At 38.8% G+C, this 20773-nt stretch overlaps 1 protein-coding gene across 1 annotated transcript in view; it reads left to right on the top strand.

Annotated features, from left to right (window-relative positions):
* Window positions 1-691: 691 nt before the first annotated feature.
* SP4 (Sp4 transcription factor) overlaps window positions 692-20773 on the top strand; it is a 26245-nt gene continuing 6163 nt past the window's right edge. The window contains exons 1-2 of the mRNA XM_009325741.1: window positions 692-772; window positions 1254-2811. Of these exons, the coding sequence (XP_009324016.1) occupies window positions 692-772; window positions 1254-2811 (1639 nt within the window). The remainder of the gene's footprint in view (window positions 773-1253; window positions 2812-20773) is intronic.

Genomic DNA, 20773 nt, shown 5'->3' with positions numbered 1-20773 from the left:
CGTTATGTACCCCCCTCCCTCTCTCCCTCCTGTGCACACCCCTCCCTCCCTCCGCTCCTCCCTCCACCCTTCATCCCCCCTCTATCCCGCCCTCCCGGGTTCCCCCTTTTCTTCCCCGCTTCTCCCCCTTCTTACCCCGCTCTTCTCTTGCTGCCCCTCCACCCATCCGTGCTGCTTCCTCTCATGCCCCCTTTCTTCTCTTCCTCCCCTGCCTGCCCCTCCGACTTGCCTCCTCCGTACCTCCCTCCTCCATTCCCCCTTTCTTCGCTAACCCTCCCTCCTGTGCACATCCCTCCCTCCTTCATTCCTCTTTTCCTCCCTCTTTCACAACCCTCCTCCTCCTCCTGCCCCCTAAAGCATCGACGGCCACTCAGTGGCCGTCGATGCTTTAGGGGGCAGGAGGAGGAGGAGGGTTGTGGGTGGTTTTTTCCTGCTGTCTCTGGGAGAGGAAACCAAACCTCCCCTTTCTGGGTGTTAACTCTCCAGCCCCCATGGGTTGGGTTTCAAACCACGTTTCTTAGGACTCGTTCTTTTGTAATAATGATTTGCGCTGTTGTTTTTATGGAGAGGTAAAGGCGACAGGCTGGGAACCAAAAAGGATGTGCTCGTAGGTTTTGTTATTGTATAAATGAAGGTGAATAATTAACCTGTTACACTTGATATTTTTGCAGATCAAAAGAAGGAGGAAACTATGCCCACAGAGGGAGAGAAATCTCCCGAGGCAGAGAATAACAACAATAATAATAAAAAAGGGAAAACTGGAGGCTCACAGGTAAAGCACACACACCCGAACAGGGAAGTGCCCAAACTATTAGCATTTAAAATGAAATGTTCAGCTAACAGCATTTCCTGCTCAGGGCATCTTTCTTTGGGTTGGATGAAACATAGCTGGTTGGGTGCAATATTTTTACTGCCTGGACATGTTTTTTCTGATTGCGTTTTGCAGTGATCAGCTGCTTTCCATGTAATAGAAGCATTTTTAAAATTTTTCTTTATTTTGGGGGTGGGGGGGGAAGACTGGATTGAGGATGCAGTTGAGGTCCTGGCTGTCACATATTCATTGATAATGGAGGGCTTTATATTTAAAGATTATTTACAGAAATACATACTTCCTTATTCAGAGCTGTATCATTGGTCTCTCTGCAGAAGCACTTTTTTTTTCTGCTTCCTGTGTAAACCTTAATGCTTACTTCTGATGGTTCATACTCATGCTCTTCTCCTGAATCTGTTCTGTTTTCTCTTTTTATGGATAGGATTCTCAGCCTTCACCTCTCGCTTTGCTAGCAGCCACTTGCAGCAAAATCGGAACTCCTGGTGAGAATCAAGGAACTGGACAGCAGCAGATTATTATAGATCCAAATCAAGGTTTGGTGCAGCTTCAGAATCAGCCGCAGCAGTTAGAATTGGTAACAACTCAGCTTGCTGGAAACGCTTGGCAGCTTGTTGCTGCAGCTCCTTCTGCTTCAAAAGAAAATAATGTTGCTCAACAAGGATCTTCTGTTGCCTCGAGTGCAGCAAGTCCCTCCAGCAGTAACAATGGAAGTACATCTCCTTCAAAAACCAAATCGGGCAATTCTTCTGCAACAACCCCTGGACAATTCCAAGTCATTCAAGTACAAAATCCAAGCGGTAGTGTCCAATACCAAGTGATCCCACAGATTCAGACAACAGAAGGTCAACAACTTCAAATCAATCCATCTAACGCTACTGGCCTACAAGACATACAGGGTCAAATTCAGCTTATTCCTGCAGGGAATAATCAAGCTATCCTCACAACTGCAAACAGGACAGCTTCGGGGAATGTTATTGCTCAAAACCTAGCAAATCAGACAGTTCCAGTCCAAATTAGGCCTGGTGTTTCCATACCACTGCAACTGCAAACTATTCCTGGTACTCAGGCGCAAGTTGTAACAACATTACCTATAAACATTGGTGGGGTAACTCTAGCATTGCCTGTGATAAACAACGTGGCAGCTGGAGGAGGTTCGGGTCAAGTTGGCCAGTCTACTGAGAGCGGAGTTTCCAATGGGAATCAGCTAGCATCTACGCCTGTCACTTCTGCCTCCGTTAGTACAATGCCAGAGTCTCCTTCCTCATCTTCCACCTCTACGACCACTGCCTCAACATCTCTAACTAGCAGTGACACGCTAGTAAGCTCTGCAGAAACAGGCCCGTACACAAGCACAGCAGGCAGCAGTTCAGAGCAGACGACTGAAGAACCTCAAACAACTGCTACAGACTCTGAAGCCCAGAGCTCCAGTCAGCTTCAGTCCAATGGACTACAGAACGTCCAGGATCAGTCGGGTTCCCTTCAGCAGGTCCAAATCGTAGGTCAGCCTATTCTGCAGCAGATACAGATCCAGCAGCCTCAACAGCAGATTATTCAGGCCATTCCTCCGCAGTCATTTCAGCTCCAGTCAGGGCAGACTATACAGACCATCCAGCAGCAGCCTTTGCAGAATGTTCAGCTGCAGGCAGTGAGTCCAACTCAGGTGCTCATCAGGGCTCCAACTTTAACACCATCAGGGCAGATCAGCTGGCAAACTGTACAGGTTCAGAATCTGCAAAGCCTTTCAAATCTTCAAGTTCAAAATGCTGGGTTACCCCAACAACTAACGATTACCCCTGTGTCTTCAAGTGGTGGCACAACCATTGCCCAGATTGCACCAGTGGCTGTTGCTGGTACCCCCATCACTCTGAACGCTGCCCAGCTTGCTTCAGTACCTAATCTTCAAACAGTAAGTGTTGCCAACCTGGGTGCTGCAGGTGTTCAAGTTCAAGGAGTTCCTGTTACCATTACCAGTGTTGCGGGTGAGTGGTCTGACAAAGTTTTGGGTTTGTTTTGCTTTTGTTTGGATTTCTTTTTTTTTTTTTACTATTGCAAGAATACCAGACAGTTTTAAATTAATACTTTTTTCAGGATTTTCTGTGATAAACATTAAACCCTTAACTGTGAGGAAATACCTTATCACTAAAATTCAGATTTTAAAATAACTGACACCTCTCCTAAACATTGAGCTAATATTACCAGTTGCGTCAATTGGAAGGGAATTGTTTGTATTTGATAAACTGTCCTTAAATGATCCTGTTCTCATTAAAGACTTGTAGGCTTTGGGAGTGAACGTGAGACTTTACTGTTACAGCTTTGACACGTTTAAAAAAATAACAACAAAAAGCACTTTCCAACCAAGCGATATTCCTAATCTCTGCATGGGTGATGTAGGATGAGAAAAGTGACAGTGTGTGAACTGGGATATCTTGTGTCATGGCATGCATTTGTATGGAACTGTTTGTTGTATTCTGCACTACCTCCTAAAGTTGTTCCCTTAAAAGTTTGAGTTCTGCAAAGAGATTGAGTGGAATAAGGTATGCTTGCACACAGCATGGTTCCTGTGACTTGTCATTTTAAAAAAACAAAACCAACTGGTAACTGTACCTCAGTACTTGCTGATGAACTTTTGGTATGTATTATGAAATGCCTGTTTGGTTATGCTGGTCTAATAGTTGGGAAAGGAGCTATGAAAAGGCTCTAGGCTGGATAACAGAGCTTAGTTCTGAAGTAAATTCGTGCAAGGTCTCTGCAGTGTCCCAGAAAGGCAAGGCTATGTGTAAAACTTGCAAACTTCTAACATTTCAGGTAAAACTTGATTTAGGGGTTCTCTCTACCAGTTTGATAACTGCTTACATGAGCTTGATTTTATTTCATACAAGTAAGTCTTCTGTTGTAGTAGTTACAATAAACTGTTGTCTTAACAGCAACCCGACTATAGACACAGTTTTTTGGTATAAAACTGTAAGAAAAAACTCATGTTTAACTACTGTCCAGTCTGCATAAACAAATGTTAGTATCATATTGACTCTTAATCTGTTTTTTTAATAATCATATGTTAAGATGAGAAATGTTTAACTGGGCAAAGGATTGTTCCTTTTAGTTGAAACATTTTTGAGGAGACTAAACATAGTTTGATAATAAATTTGCCATTGGGAGAATTTCATCTGCTATGGTACTCTTCAGCACTTGATGGCATGTTGAAATACTAAGAGCTGGGTTGGATGCGCTAAACCTGGCTGACTTAAGGAGCATTACAGAAATGTTAATCTGGGTAATCAAAATTAAAATCTTGACCTTGTGTTTAGCTGTAATGGTTCAAAAAGAAGTTTCAGTTAGCCGGAGCTGACCAGCTGCTACAATATCTTGCAGTTCAATTTGCCTTGGAAAAATTTTTTTCTTGATGGGAAGGTGCTGGTTGACTACTGTTGTTAGATAGAAGTTCCTACTTTGGTAGGGGTCTCTTCATGGGAAGCCTGCTTTGGGAACAGCCTAGATTTGGGGGTGCAGGAAGAACCTTTCTGCATGCAGTTTTTTTTTCCTGCCTACTAGTGTACAACTGTTCAGTACCCACTAATAGCTATTAGAACAAGAGATTCTGAATATCATCTTGCTCAGTTATCTTGACTGCTCCTCTACTCATATGTGATGTCTTCTGGAAAATAAAGGGATTGAGATTTGTAACTGAGGATGAAAGAAGGGGAATGAGTCACAAGTATGGTCCTGGAGAAGCCAAGCCTTAGTCATACAGGGTTCATATGTTAACTAAACTTAAGCTTTGTGACCATTGAATTCCCCTCCATTTTTTTTTTTTTAATCCAGGTAGGTCTTATGGCTGTTGCCGTAGCACTTAATTTTATGCTGGCAGCAGTGAATGCTCCAACCTTTTCTCCATTCCTTCGTATATAAGGTACTATTTCTGTTTCCCAAGGTTTGAGGTTACAGAGAAAGAGCAAACTTTGAGAATGTGCGAGATTAGTTAGAATTTCTTTCTCTAATTTATCTCTACTTCTCTCCTGTGACACTTCCTGATGCTACTCTTTGGGAATGGGAGACATGGTAGCATGGAAAGGAGAGTGAAGAGCGTGATGTGCAGTCCTTAATGCTATATTAAGTATTCAGCGAAAGAATGGTTATGAAATAGAAAATTACAAACATGCTAAAATCTAAACTTTGCTTGCCGCTTATAAGGAATAAGCTGTCTTGACCAGGGCTATTAACTTCCTTGGATTTGCTGTTTTTTATTTGAAATGTTTTTTTTGCTGCTGTTGTTACAAGAAACCTTTAAAATAAATAAATAAATAAACTGCTCAGTTACCTCAACATCTGCAGACTGGTATTTCCATTCTTTTTCTGCAGTACCTAAGCTTGTTGGTGTGAACTCTTTTGTACATTAATTGAACTCTCCAGAAGTGGATCATTCGCTACAAATGAGCAGTTGAAGTAGGTGTTAGAAATGAGCCGTATGGAGGATGTCCAGAAGGTGTCAGGGAAAAGACTGAGTGAAGGACTCACCCGATGCATTGATTCAGGTGCTCTAACTTTGTTAGGAAAAAAAACTTACTTTGTCCTTCAAGCAAACCCAACTGATCAAGCCAGCTAAGTTTCCAAACACAATAAGTATTTGTCTGAAATAACTGTTCTTTTATTTGTGTTGTATTTCTGTTCCATGAACATTGGTTTTCCTAGTTATTTATACAATGGGGTAATTTAGGTATCTTTTTCTTAGTTTTTCAGTAGTAAATGAAATAGTAAAGCAATAGAACTCTAAATAATTAACTGCAAATAACAAAAATTCTTAGCTTAAAGAATTTCCATTCCATATTATGGAAATGTTAAACTATAGAACTATTTTGGGAAAGTCTTCCCCCCCCCCCCCCCCCCAGTCAAATGGATTCTAAATTCCAAAAGAGATAAATTTCACATTGGGAAGAAAAATATTAAAATCTTCAGGTAAATATTATATTTTGGTCTGCTTCTTATAACCTTTGTTACTTAAAGTCTCTGGTCCCAAGGTGTGTAGGCTCTACTGTAAACCAATGAAGATGAATAAATGTGTGTGGGATTTTTTTGTTGTGTTTCTCAGTTAAAGTTCAAACATTGGTCTTGGTAAGTATCACACTTTAGGTTTTATGTTGTGTGTGGTCAAAAAGCAGGGCAAAGCAGAGAAGTTCTCGCATCCTTTCACTTTCTGGCCTGAGGGAGAACTCATTCAATGTCACTGATGTAGAGGAAAATTACTTTTTTGCTGTGACAAAAAAGTAAAAAAATTTTTGTCCTGGACAACCTGCTGTAGGTGGCCTTGGTTGAGCAGGGTGGTTGGACCAGATGACCTCCAGAGGTACCTTCTAGTCTACACCACTCTGATTCTGTGAAATTTTGCTGAGAAGATGTACAAAGTGTCAGTCAAAGGAGTAATTAAATGTATAAAAGAAAGCTGGATGAGAAGATGGAAACTAAGTATCTGAGCCTTAAAAACAGATCTTTAAACAATTATTTAATTAAGAGCTAATCACACAACGGACTACATAAAAGTAACTGTGCTTACTTGAACATTCAGGGATCTAGAAATACCTGCCTTGTTATGAGATCAGTACCTGTCATGGTCTTTAAGCAAGCTAGTTCTGTACAAAGTAAACTGCGCTTCTGTGCTGTGTGAATTGTTGTTTTATATATGATTCCCTGTGGAACGGGATAGCCTTTGGTGTTAACAGGTGGTGACTTCCTGATTTTAGCCCCTGTGAGCCTCGGGACAAGCAGGTACTGCACAGTTCCCTTGCCTTTTTTCCAAGGCTTCTGCTGTGATAGCTGTAGATGCAAGTTCAAAGGATTCCTGTCTTCCCCACCCCCCATCCCCTTCTTAAAATAAGGTATCTTATGCCTTTTTTTAAAGCTTATTTTCAGGCCCTTTTATTTGTCCGGATGTGTTGATTGACAACATAAGTGACTATGTGGAAGGAACTTGTTTTAGTACTGGATGGTGCTAAGAAAAATATATAGTTCATAAAACCGTTTCCTTTTGGTGGGCTAAGTTTCTTTGTCCCTCAACACATTGGGCTTGGAGTATATTTGTTTTGGGAATAGCACGGAATGTGAACATTTGTGGATGCTGAAGAATATGGGGTGAGATAAAACAGATCAGTTAAACTGTAATTAAATACTGAGTATTAATGACTTCCCTGTAAAAGTTTTGTGTTCTGCCTGTATGGTTTCTTTCACTGGAGCCTTCAGAAGAGGTCGCAAGCTTCTTCTGAACTTGTTCATTGTTTTTGCTGTCAGTGGGAATCTAGTGGTGGTGGTGGACATGATGTCTTTTCAGAATAATTCCCTGTTTCTTATGGAGAAAAAAAAAGAGTAATAGATTAGACTTGTATCTACCTTAATTATACATCTTGAAGTAATTTACTTACATCATGATGGTGTTTGTCCCATACAAAAGTGTATGAGAGACTTTTGTTCTAAAAAAATAGTGAAAAATATTACTTGTATTTTATGTATACTTAGTCCAAGCTTTCTTAGTTGCTTTAGGCAAAAGTCACCAGATTCCATCACCTTGCAACTCACATTCAAGCCATTTTGTTTAAGAGGAGTGGTGGCATGGCCTGAATTATGGGGAATTTGGAGTTCATCCACCAAAATAACCTGGAGGAATGATTTCTGTTCAGTGGAACAGTTTGTTGCCTGGCAATACTGGAACTGGAGAGTTTTAAGTCCTTTGCATGGATGTGCTGTGCACTCTAAGACAGTTATTAATGACAATGAAGTCCAATACCAAGTGGTCTTATTGGGGCACTTTAAAAACATAATGACCCTTGCCTTTCTGTTTCATACTCTGTAGTAATTTAAGTTACTAAGGCATTTTTCTCTTTGACCAGCTACTTTCATTGCGCTACTATTAGTGGTTACGCAATTTGCCAGTACCTCCAGTTCTCCTCCTGCTTTCTTGTGCCTTTTCTCATTCATCTGCATCCAACTTCATCCTGTCTTCAAGGCTTCCGCTTCCCTTTCCTTCTTTAGTAACTTTTCTTGTGTGACAGTCACTAGTTTTATGACTTGCTGTTCAAAGACTGAAGACAGTGTTTAGATATTACTATCATTCTGATTCAAACTTTGCAGAGGAGTTTGAAACATTCTACCAAATTCTTTAAACAGGAATAAAATAATACATAAGATTAAATGCATGTAACTCAGGAATAGTGACTGGCAAAAGGGAAACATCGCATCCATTTTTAAAAAGGGTAAAAAGGAGGACCCAGGGAACTACCAACCAGTCAGCCTCACCTCTGTGCCTGGTAAGATCATGGAACAAATCCTCCTAGAAGCTACGTCAAGGCATATGGGTGACAGAGAGGTGATTATAGACAGCCAACGTGGCTTCACAGAGGGCAAATCGTGCCTGACTAATGTGGTGGTCTTCTGCAGTGGAGTGACTGTGTTGGTAGTTAAGGGAAGAGCAGTTGATACCATCTACTGTGACTTACATAAGGCCTTTGACACGGTCCCATACAATAGCCTTGGAGAGAGATGGATTTTATGGATGGATTATTAGATGGATAAGGAATTGACTGGATGGCCACATCCAAAGAGTTGCCGTCAATGGCTCAATCTCCAAATAGAGATCAGTAATCAGTGGTGTCACTCAGGGGTCTGTACTGGGACCAGTACTGTTCAGTATCTTTATTAATGACATAGTGGAATTGAGTGCACCCTCAGCAAGTTTGTAGATGACACCAAGCTGAGTGGTGCAGTTGACACGCCAGAGGGATGAGATGCCATTCAGAGGGACCTGAACAAGCTTGAGAAGTGGGTCCATGTGAACCTCATGAGGTTCAACAATGCCAAGTGCAAGGTCCTGCACCTGTGTCAGGGCAATCCCCAATATCAATACAGACTGGGGGATGAAGGGATTGAGAGCAGCCCTGCCAAGAAGGACTTGGGGATATTGGTAGATGAAAAATTGGATACGAGCCAGCAATTGCAGCCCAGAAAGCCAACCATATCCTGGGCTGCATCAAAAGAAGCCAGACCAGCAGCTCAAGATGCGATTCTCTCCCTCTACTCTGCTCTGGTGAGACCTCATCTGTACTACTGTGTCCAGTTCTGGGGTCCCCAGTAGAAGACAGACCTGTTAGCGTGGGTCCAGAGGAGGGCCATGGAAACAATCAGAGGGCTGGAACGTCTCTTATGAAGAAAGGCTGAAAGAGTTGGGGTTGTTCAGACTGGTGAAGAGAAGGCTCTGGGGAGACCTTATTGCAGCCCTTCAATATACAAAGGGAGCTTATAAGAAAGACTGAGATACACTTTTTGCCAAGGCTTGCCTGTAGTCACAGGACAAGGGGCAGCAGTTTTAAACTGAAAAAGGGTAGGTTTAGATTGAACATAAGGAAGAAATTCTTTACTAGATGGTGATGAGATGCTAGAGCAGGTTGCCCAGGGAAGTTGTGGATGCCACATCCCTGGAAGTGTCCAAGGCCAGGTTGGATGGGGCTTTGAGCAACCTGGTCTAGTGGAAGGTGTCCCTGCCCATGGCAGGGGGGTTGGAACTAGATGATCTTTAAGGTCCCTTCCAACCCGAACTGTTCTATGATTCTATGAATATAAGAGTCAAAGTTGTTTCTGACCCTGTCTGATGCTGACTGCAGGTGATGCATACAAGAATAATCTGCTCGGATACTCATCCCACCATTCAGTGACCTGCAGCTCAGGTCTTCCTGAGCCAGAAGTGGGATTTTTTTAATTATTTTTTTTTATGTTTAATAATCCTTGATGGATTTATTTTCTTCTGTGAATTTGTCTTTTTTGAGTCCGTGTAAATTTTTTACATGTTCAATGCTTGTCAGCAATAAATTGTCTTGATTGTTGTGTAAGAACACATTTTTATTTAATGTTCTCAAACTCCTGTATTATGAAAAATTAAATTATCTGATTCACCTTTATACCACTCATGGTCTTCTATTATCTCTATCACATATGCTAGTTATTGAGGGAGGGGAATGTGTTTAGCCTGAAGTCCTAGAATATTACACTTAATGTTGTTGAACAAAAGAGAATGCATTTTCATTACAAGATGTAACCTCTGGGTCTCCTTGCTCATGTTAATGTAATAGTGAGTATGTGTGGAAGTAGAACTCTTGAGTTGTGTAGCTAAGCAAGGAGGGATGCCTGTAGGTGGTAACAAGGTGAAAAGGGTTTAAAATAGCCACATATTTAAAATAGTATATACAAGCAAACTGGCAAATATAAATACCAAGGGTGGAAGTTGAAGGAGCTGAAGGATGGTGGTTTCATGATCTTTTTTTGAATAACATCCAGTGTTTCCCTGAATGTTCATTGGCAAGCAAGCTGCAGCAAATACCTTGAAAGAAAAAAGCTGCAAGCTGTGGAATCTGCAGTAAAAAGATAAGTACAAAGAACTGAGCTATCTTCCACAAAACCAGAAAAAATGCAGGAGTTTGTCTTAGCTTTTTACTTCATAGGGTGTTACTTGGCGTTCTGAGGGCATAGTTGGGAGGAGTATAGAAATTCAGCATACTTTTTCCAAAGCCATGAAAGGTCACTTAAAACTGTTCTCAGGTTGCCTTGAGCTGAGAATTGTTGCAGAACCACAGTGTTCTAAATATTATAGCACTGGCATCCTGTTCAAATGTTTCAGAGTAATTATAGGAGAAGCATTTAATCTTCTAATGACAAAATTGCTTTGGTTGTGGGTTTTTCTTAAACTGAAACTCAAAATAGTGGCAGAAGCAGTTTAACAACAAACAATGCTGGTGAAAACAAACGTTTTCCTTGGTGATGGTAGCTTAAAAATAAAGTATCAATAAACTGTTCCTGAACTTGATGCATAAGGAATGCATAATCCACCTGTTCAGCTAAATTGTCTATGGAGAATAACCTGGTAAAAATGCCTCAGTAAAACAAGCCTTTTCTGCCTGACCTGTGAGTAGCAAGGCACGACTTCATCATTGCTTCTAGATAAAGTGGGAAGGGGAAGCATTTCAAGTACCAACTTTGCTCATAATTGTGAGGTGAAACAGGTTTCTAATGAGCCATTTCTATGCTATTAACTTCAAGAATTACATGTAAGTTCTTAAGTCTTCAAAGAAGAATGTTAGTAAAACTGCATTTCCCTATTAGAGTATGTGGTCTTATAAAAATGTTTCATCAGTACAGGTGTGCTCTCTGAGAATATCAGGTTTTGCCATCCCCTCTGTCATTCCCTATTGTCAGAAATCAGAGCACAGAGAGCAGGAAATGAATTGGCTGAACTTTTGTGTTCAGAAAACGTCGAGCAAGCAAACTGAATGATACTGCATGTCTTCATCAGCCTGTTAGTTTTTGGTTTGTTTTGGTTTGGTTTTTTTGTTTTTAAAGGGTGCTTAGATCTGCACTAAGCCAACCTTCTTGTTCTTCCATTACCACCCGGGGCGGGCAGTGAGAAGCATATTCAAAATCTGATTTCAGGAGCTTCCTCAGTGTAACTTAAATTATGGAGTACTTGTCTACCAGTACCAAAATCATATGAAGCTAGGATAAATCAATTCTCACTTTTTAATAAGTAAAATTAATTTTAATTATTTATGTTTTAATATATTAAAAATGTTTAATGGTGATTATTGAAAAATCTAACTGTATATGGAATGGGATGTCATGTTCGAAGGGGAATATTAATTTCAAGTATAAACAATGTTGTTTTTGAAAAACAACTACATTTTTCAATGGTCAGTGATTTTAATGGACAATTCAGTTAATAAAGTTGTTTTATTCATATGCTGTAGCACAGTAGCTTTGGAAGTAGTCAGAACTGCATAACAAAATGTAATTTTTATAATGAATATTTTGCTCTTGTCATGACACTTTCAGCAAAACAATAGCTCTGGACATCTGCAGTCTCTTGAGAAATGTAGCATCTCGGCACACACTTAGGTTAGTTTGGGCTACAGTTATATGGATTTCTATATGCATCCATTCTTAAGAATGGAGTTTCAAGTGTTGTTTAATACTACTGACAGTGGCTAACAGTCATATACCTTAATCAGCTGGTTATTGGTAAACCATGTTATCCCAACATGCATAATTAGTCTTAATAGATTGGCAGACTAGTATCATTTTGTTGTAAAGAGAAAATGATCGGTTAATATCCTTCTGCCAAAATGAACTTGGGATACATGTTAGGTACAAGTCTGACTTTCCTTAATTATAGTGTAGTTTCAGGTGATGATGTGACCACTTTTCCCTTGAGCAAAATACTGATGTCCAAGAAATACTGGCCTTGGTTTTCTTGTTTCTTTGGTCATCAGGAAGTAACTCAGACTAAAACATCAAGCTCTTCAGTTTGTTCTGAACTGAAAAGGAAGACTAGGTAAGATTAAGCCTACCATTTTATAGGGATAACAATGTTACAGAAGAAGATGGCAGAACTTCCAAGGGTTTGGATCTTGGAGATTTACATGGCCCTTCTTTTGTGATTCTATAATATGTAGCTTTGTTGGTCCTTGCCTGGTGAAGGCTGTAACAAAGTTACAGTTTTTACATCTTTAATAAACAAATTAGTCTTCGTAGTGGTTAGCCTATCTACCCATAGGCTGTTATAAAACCAAGGCTTGTGTCTCATGTTTAGTCTTACTGTAAAAGGTCTTTAAAAATATTTTATGAATCTTGTTTTTCCTGATAATAACTTTTAATCACCTTGCCAGTGGTTTTTTTAATTCTGAATAAATTATCAACTGCTGTGCAACTTAACCTGGTTTTAAAGTCAGCTATCTTCCTTTCTGCTGTTGAAAGGATTTTCCATTTTCCATGGATGTACCTGTTAACTAATCCGTTCTGTGCATAGAGGCATATTTATTTTTATCTTGATCAATATGAAGATAACATTTCATATAGCCAAGATGTTTACTTCAAGGACATCCATGAACCTTCTAGTCAAGTGTAAAATACGTAAGCTAGCTAAACTGTAGTCAGAAACCCCACACAACACAAACAAAAATCCCCCACCCCTCCCCCCCAAAAAAACCAAACAGAGTACTGGAAACTTAGCTTGCATTTTTTTCATGTCAGCCTCCTTCTGTCTTTTCTAGATTAGGCTATTACTATTTCCATGGTAATATACAGAAATTGAACTGAGATGTTGAAAAACACACTTCCTGAAACAAGTATTTTAGTTTCCATACGGCAGAAGTGTGTAAGAGAGGCATTTGATTTTTGTTTGTTTGTTTGTTACAGTTTGTCAGGTATTGAGCTCCTCTAGTCAGACTGTAGAGACTAACAGTCAAAAAGTTTCTAGTCCTATCCCTATTTCAGAGTTAAGGGGAAGAATTGGAAAAAAGAACTGGGCCATGTTCTGTTGTGGCTAAAAGCTGTAGAATAACCTGAGAGTTGGGGTGGGGTGATGGGGTAGAGGGAGATGTTCCATAAAAGTAAAAACCTCCATTTCCTATTCCTTGCAGTGCGTCTGACATTCTGCAGCACAGTTGGTACTTGAGTTTTCAGTTATCTGTTTGTTCTAAGGTTCAGTACACAGGGAACTACTTGTGTTCATCTGCAGAGCAGTGTTCTTGAACACTCATCCTAAATACACTTTTCTTTTTGACTGTTTTTTTCACTGATAATCAGGTTTTTTTGGAAGGGTCTCTTGCCTTAGCAGTAGTATAACAAGTTATTTTTCTGATTCCAACTCCTTCTTTAGAATACCTAATAAATTGACCGTATTTTCTTTCCATTTGAAGCCACAGCATCCAGAACAACCAGAGGCATTGCCTTGCTTTGACTGAAACCTTTGCTTGGTTAGGCAAGACTAAATTTTGTGAAACTGTAGCTCCATGGTTGATTTTTGTTGTTTCTGTATAGGTCTTTCTGTGTTGTATTTGTGGTAGTTCTTTCCTATGTGCAATAAAATAATAAAAAGAAAACTGGCTTTAAGTTTAATGAAAGATATTACCAGCTGGGAAAACTTCTTTTCTGTCTCAAAGTACTGAAGTGACTTCAGGTTGTCCTAAAGCAGTTGGGTAAAGCCTTACGTTTTTGAAAAGTCATTAAAGTACCTTCATGAAACTTCTTGAGCATTGTTTTGTCTTTCTGTTGCCAATAAGATTAGAACAAAATGAAAAAGACTTCAGGGTTTTTTTTAAGGTGTTTAAAACCCTCAAACTTACTTTTTACTGCCTTAAATCTCATGCTTTTAAGTGGTATTTTTCACAGAAGTTAAGCATAATTATGATGCTGTTCAGCAATTTTTGAACGCACTGAGCCATTTGTCATAGGAAGCTTTTGGAGGAGAGGATAACAAGTTCTTACAAAACTTGTCCAAGTTGGCAACAGGCAAAAAATAGAAACTTGCTGCAATGTCCCTGTAGGAGGTAGGAAAGACAGATGCCTAGTTGATGCTGTAGTTTGCACTGGAAACTTTCTGCTTGTAGTAGCATCTGGACACAATGCTGTGCTGTGATAACCTAAATTTCTTGTAGTAGTTGTGTGGAACCAATTCCTCTCACTACTGCAAACTGTTCTTCTCTACAGAATGCGTGGGTCCCTTGCATCAGCCCTTGTACAGTTTCTGTTCTGGGGAGTTCTTCCTCTGTCACATATTGTTTCTTCATAAATCTTTATAAACCACTGCTTCAGGGTAGAAGAGAGGGCAGAATTGTCTGCGTACCATTTAAGTAGCACTGAATCGCATCATCTTCTGTGTAAATACTGAAACTCAGTGTTGTCTTCACATATATTTAATTTTAAGACATGATTTTCATTTCATTCTTCAGCATGAAACCGCCTTCCTGGTAGATTTTGTTTGGAAAAACATGATCTCTGACTATAAACTATTGCCACAGACTTTTTTAAATTTTAAAATCTTGGCTGTATCTTAAAGTATTATCTTTTATTATACATATATAAAATGTTATTATAAATAAATAGTGTATTATAAATAAATATAAAAATAAATATATAAATATTGTTTTATTATAAATTAATCTGTATGTCATTGTGGAAAAAGAATGTTAGAGTAAAGGATGTTTGCAAGCTGACTGTAGTTGGTGTATGCAGGGGAAGGGGAGATGAGAAACTTCTTTTCCCCCATTGGGTTGCATCAGGAAGTTGTTGAATGGCTGAGTTGCTGCATCAGCTCTGATGCTTGTAGAGCTTTGGAACTCTGCAGACTGTCATTGACTTTACTTAGCTGTCCTTTAGTAATATACATTGAATTATGGATGTCAGTTGCAACCTTCTCTTTCATTTTTAGAATATGCAGTTGAACAAGTTTTCTTTTTTGCAACATCAGCCACTCTGGCTGTAGGTACGTTTTGCAGAGTGTTCCTCAGATTTTGTAGTAAGATGCATGCTACTGAGATAACTCTGTTGTTGATGCTGTCATCTTTTTGACTGCTGAATGCTGGTTGCACAAAAGCAATGGGAAATCTGTACAAATTGTTCTGGGGAACTAAGTACCAGAAACTAGAAGTGTCCTTTTCTTAGTCTTAAATTTTTCTTCCTTCCAAATCCATTTTTCCAAAGCTTGACTCCCATGATCTCTGTGGATCATTAAAGTTAAGTCGTTTCCTTCCCTTTCTGCCCTGTTTGCCTCAAACAGTAGTTTTTCATGCTTGCTACTTCAGGTGAACAAGAATAGGAATGCAGGTGCAATATGTAGTAAAAGGAAACTTGTTTTGACTTACGATGGATGGCCAAGCCTAATAACCATGATCTTCAGTGGTCAATGACTCTATAGGAAAGTACTTCCTAGGTACCATGCATTAGCTTTCTTTAATCATCCAGGTGGTGTTAGGGAGTTATTATTTTGCAAATAAGCTTTGAAGCCTAAAATTGATTGAGTGAGAGAGAGATGATTTGACTTCATAGTAATTACTTGAAATTGTTGAGCTTTCTTGCGTGAATGTGTTACAGAGTCATGTATATGGGAAAGTGTATATGCGTTGTAACTGCTAAGATGCAGTTTTACTGCAAAATTGGAAAGCTGAGTAAGTGATGCTGAAGAACAAAGGATATGCAATCCTTTATCTTGATAATCCTGTATCTTGTAATAATAAGTAATGCATTTACTCAACTGCTTAAATGGGAAAGATTAGTGACTGAAATCATGCAGGTTCTTCTATTTGAGAAGCTTTAAAAATTTCTATAATGTTATTCTTAATGACATTCAGTCATAATCGTATATGCAATATTGCAATGAGTGAGAGTCTTACTGCACTTGATTTGCAAAATAAATACCACATCAGGTTGCCTTGTTTTTTGTATGTTGTCCTGTAGTCAAATAAATGGTTACTATCCAAAAGAAAGAGAGAACTTAGACCTGAGAGAAAATGAAATGCAATGGAGTAGTTGGTATCAGTGTTATTTTGTACACTAACATTTTGTTGTAACTTAACATTGTAACTTGACAGCATGTACAGTAAAGTTCAGTAATGCTTTTGTTAATCAAGAATGTTTTACAATTTCAGGAAATCACTATTAAAGAAATCATGGGAACTCGAGAAAAACTCTTTGTCTCCTAAAAGCAGGTGTAAATGTGCGGTGACTGCTGTGACAGCTCATATAGAATAACATAGATGAACTGAAGTGTGACTTTGTTACCTCATGTAATGATTTGTTCAGACCTCTTTCTGAAATCTGTGTTGAAACATGAGAGCTCTATTTGATTATGAATGGTGAAGTATAGTGATTGTGGTTTGGAGTATGTCAGGGAGAAGTAATGTCAAGTGATCTCATGATTGTAGCAGAATTTCTGGGAGGCTTTAAATAGTATTTTAATGCTACTAGTAAGAAGTCATGTGGATTAATAGGTCTTTTTTCTCCATCTAGAAAGTATCAGGAGATCATTTTGTTCCTGTATGGATAACATTATCTCAGCCACCTCTTTTCAGAATAAGCAGGGTTTGTTTCAAACAAAAAGCTAATTTGTATCTAGATCCTCTCTATTGAAAAATCCTTATGTTCATAAACTTTTAGAAGTTGCCCCGATTTAATTTTGTAGGCTGCTGACAAGCTCCTATCAACAGTTAAGTTTTATCAGTATCTTTTCTTCAGTAAACTTGATTTAAGAAATAATGAAATTCCTTTGTCTTCCTTTAATAAGTATAAATGATGTAAAATTTAAAGCCCTTAGTCATCCATAGTGGATTCTAGTGTATAATTTAAAAAAATCAAAATCTCATACAACTCAAGACTATAGCAGGCTCACTTTGAGATTTAGACTAGGGCATGTTCTGTCAGTTGTTTTGTGAAAATTTTCTGATTTTTTTCTTCAAAAGAAAAGATTTTTCAACTGGTCTAAAGTACATTCACTTTACTCTCAAAGAGCAAGAATGAAGAATTTTATGTTTAACAACTTTAAAATGAGAATAGATGCATTTCTTTCTATCCTGTATGCTACTGGTGTGCTAGCTTGTTGGGATGCTCTTTCAGGAGTTCAAAACAAAAATTAAGTCCAGGAATGGCATTATTGAACTTTCCAGTGTTTTTGGATAACTATGTAAATCTCTGGCAAAGAATATTTATCAGATATGTGTGCTTCCCTCAGTTACTCTTCTACCTCAAAGTAGAGGTTTGCTTATTGAATATTGTGGCCTGGATCTTTAAATAAGGCTATTTGTGTGATATTTTGAGAGTTTCAGAACCTTCTGTTCTGAATTTAGTAAGTGGAATACAAGGGAAGGGAGTGAGATTAATTTAAAGAAAAAAAATCAACATTCACATTAGAAAATGTAATAACTTTGTTAATGCCATCTAAAGACCAGTCATTTAATTACTGTTTAACTGAAACCATACGGATAATGTAATTGCCTGAGCAACTTATTTTTGGCATTTTCTCTTTTGTATTATTATCACCTTTACAATTACTGTGAAGAATTTCTACTCAGATGTATCATTATATTATGTTTAATAAATAAATAAAGGTTGTAGCTCAGTAGTGTGTATCCTATACTCCAAGATACACATGGTCCTTACATGGGGGAGGGAAAGTTTGGAGCAGATAAAGTGTGTGTCAGCAGTGGTACTCAATATTCTGAAGAAGTATTAGAAGACCCTTGGGTGGTTGGTCATCTCATGACTTAGAGACTGAAAGTTGGTTCATATCAAATCAGCACCATATATCAGATTTTTAAAAATGCTGAACAGGCTTCCCCGTAAATGTGGTCAGATCCAGCAAGAGTTATGTGCTGGACAGTCATCACTGTAGCACTAGAGATGGAGTGAAAAATGGAGCTGTCCTCCTCAGGGTTCAAAGGGCCTCAATTCACATCTTACTTGGAAAGCCTTGGTCTGGCAGCCTGGGGGAAAGTTGCATTGAAACTTTAGTATCAATTCAAGAAAATCAGAGAGAAAGGGAAAACTGAGGGGAAATTACGCTCTTCAGCTGTGTTCTGACCACAGACTGGTTAGGTCCCAGGACTTTTTTGCTCAAATAGGACTTTGTGACATGGATGGAGTCATCCCTCTAACAGACTGTAATGACAAAGGGTAATTCTTATTCATGTACTTGAAAACGTGACTGATAATGAAAACAGCATAAGAGGCTGCAGTAGGTGTGGCCATAATATCTGTTACATCTTTAACTTTTGCAGTAACCATTCGTAGACTCACCATTTATAGTGCTGCTCTGTGAATTAAAGGAGTTTGCATTTTGGGTTTGTTTAACAGACCCGAGAGCGGTTTGTGCTCTGTGAAAGACCTCAAGCTGAGCTTCTTGTTAATTTGCTTACTTTTGGCTAACCAAAACCTGCAGCTGGTTTTCAACGCAAGCAATCACATTATCATGTTAAGATGAGCATTAGATATAACAGAAATGATCAGCTGCCTTTGACTCTGGCTATTCATAGCACTCGGTCAGCACTTCAGCAGCTTAACAGCCTGACAAGGAGTTGCCCCTGGACCAGCACTTTCTTTGGAAGCTCTTGTGTCCTCTTCTGCCACTGTTAGACCCAAGTAGATATCACTATTTGCATTTATACCCCAGTGTTCTCCTTACCCTATCGTATTCTCCCTCAAGGATTTTCATGAGTGCTTTTCTTTCCCATTAGAATGGGAAATAAATTTATTTCCATATAAGATATGGGATTATTCCCCATATGGGAAATAAATTTATTTCCAGTACGTAGCTATTCTGAAAAGAAAGACTTTGTTCTATCCTAGACATATGGAGGCTCTGCACTCAAGATTAAGCCTGTAATTCTTTTCCTATGGTTCCTCTGCTGCAAATACCAGACTTCTTTTAGAATATTTTCTAAATATTCTAAATATTCTAAATATTTAGATTATGATATAATAATAATTCAAATATTATTATCTATATAATAATAATTAATAATATATTAATTTCTAAATATTCTAAATATTTAGAATATTTTCTAAATATTTTCTAAATATTCCAGACTGCTGCAAATAACAGACTTCTTTTAGAATATTTTTTTTTGTTTGTTTTAATATCTATCTGTCCAACAGCAAGTGGGATTCAAATATTCTCTTTTCTGGGTTTGTCCTTGTTCTTTTCAGAGAACCAAAAGTACTCAGCATCTGTCAATATTTGTGGCCTGCTTAAGAAAACAAGGAATTCATGTTTATTCATATCTAGGCACAAGTGCAAGTTCCAGATGGAAACCAAGAGAGATAACTGGAAAAATTTGGTCAGTGCTTCGGGTGAAAATAACCTAGTACCGACCTAGGCACAAAACAGACTTATTCTATTTCCTGTAGCCAGCAGTGGCCTGTTAGAGGACAGTCAAGTCACTTTGGGAGGTCCTCTGTGTATCATGTTCTTTAGTTCTAACCTATCTGCGTGTATGGGGTGGTGTTTAGGTGGTGTGTGTTAGATTTCATTTATGGCTATCATCATGGTGTTATACAAGATAGCATATATTGCTCCTCAGCAATCATGTGAATGAAGTAGTCATTATCCCATGCTGTGCTGTATATGAACTCACTGGGTAGCTAGGCAGTTTAGACTTCAGAGAGAGTGTTCTTCTCAGTTTTATCCCCACTGATAGTGTCTGTTACAGATGCTTGACAAGTAAGTTGGAGTACCCATTTGAATGTCTCTGAATCGTATTACCTCCAAGGGATTTCTAAGTTTTAAATTAATACTTCAATACTGAGGACTTTCAAGTCTTAAAATATTATAGTCTATTCTAAGGAATTCTGGTTGGTCATTACACTCCCTCAATAAGTAGGTAGTATTTCCTCTTATTTCCCATTTGTATGAAGGCACTGAATTTTTGAAAATGGCAGCATGTAATGATATTTTGTCCCATTCCTGTTACTGGCAGGACTGGCATTCAGTGTTGTCAGATTGTGGCTGGAAGTCATATCTTTGTGTCAGATTTAGTTTGTCACGTTATTTTCTTAGACCGTATAGTACCCTGCTGCTCAAGAAACTACACTTCTTACCTATGTTGGAATAGTCTTTATCTTGCTTTAATATCAAGACAGTAATCCTGATTTCCTTTGATCAAGAAAGCCAATGAGATCAGTGAACTTATGCAATGAAACTGAATTCTTAATTCATCAAGTCAATCTTAGAACTCCATTTGATTCAGTCAAGCTGCTTTTCTAGTCTTCTTGAAAACATACTCCCTTGTGCAAAAGAAAATCATAGAATCATAGAATATCTCAAGTTGGAAGGGATCCATGAGGATCATCGAGTCCAACTCCCTGGTCCTTGCAGGACTACCTAACACTAAATCATATGACTAAATCAAGAGTGTTGTCCAGATGCTCCTTGAACTCTGACAGGCTTCTTGCCATGACCTGGGGAGCCTGTTCCAGTGACTGACCACCCCCTCTCAGTGAAGAACCTTTTCCTAATGTCCAACCTGAACTTCCCCTGATGCAGCTTCATACCATTTCCATGTTTCCTGTCACCGGTCACCAGGGCGAGGAGATCAGCACTTCCCCCTCCGCTGCACCCCTTGAGGAAGGTGTAGACTGTGATAAGGG

The sequence above is a fragment of the Pygoscelis adeliae genome, unplaced genomic scaffold (assembly GCF_000699105.1).
Source record: "Pygoscelis adeliae isolate BGI_AS28 unplaced genomic scaffold, ASM69910v1 Scaffold226, whole genome shotgun sequence".
Taxonomy (NCBI): domain Eukaryota; kingdom Metazoa; phylum Chordata; class Aves; order Sphenisciformes; family Spheniscidae; genus Pygoscelis; species Pygoscelis adeliae.
The sequence above is the reverse complement of the archived record's forward strand: the minus strand, read 5'-3'. Positions and strand labels throughout refer to the sequence as shown.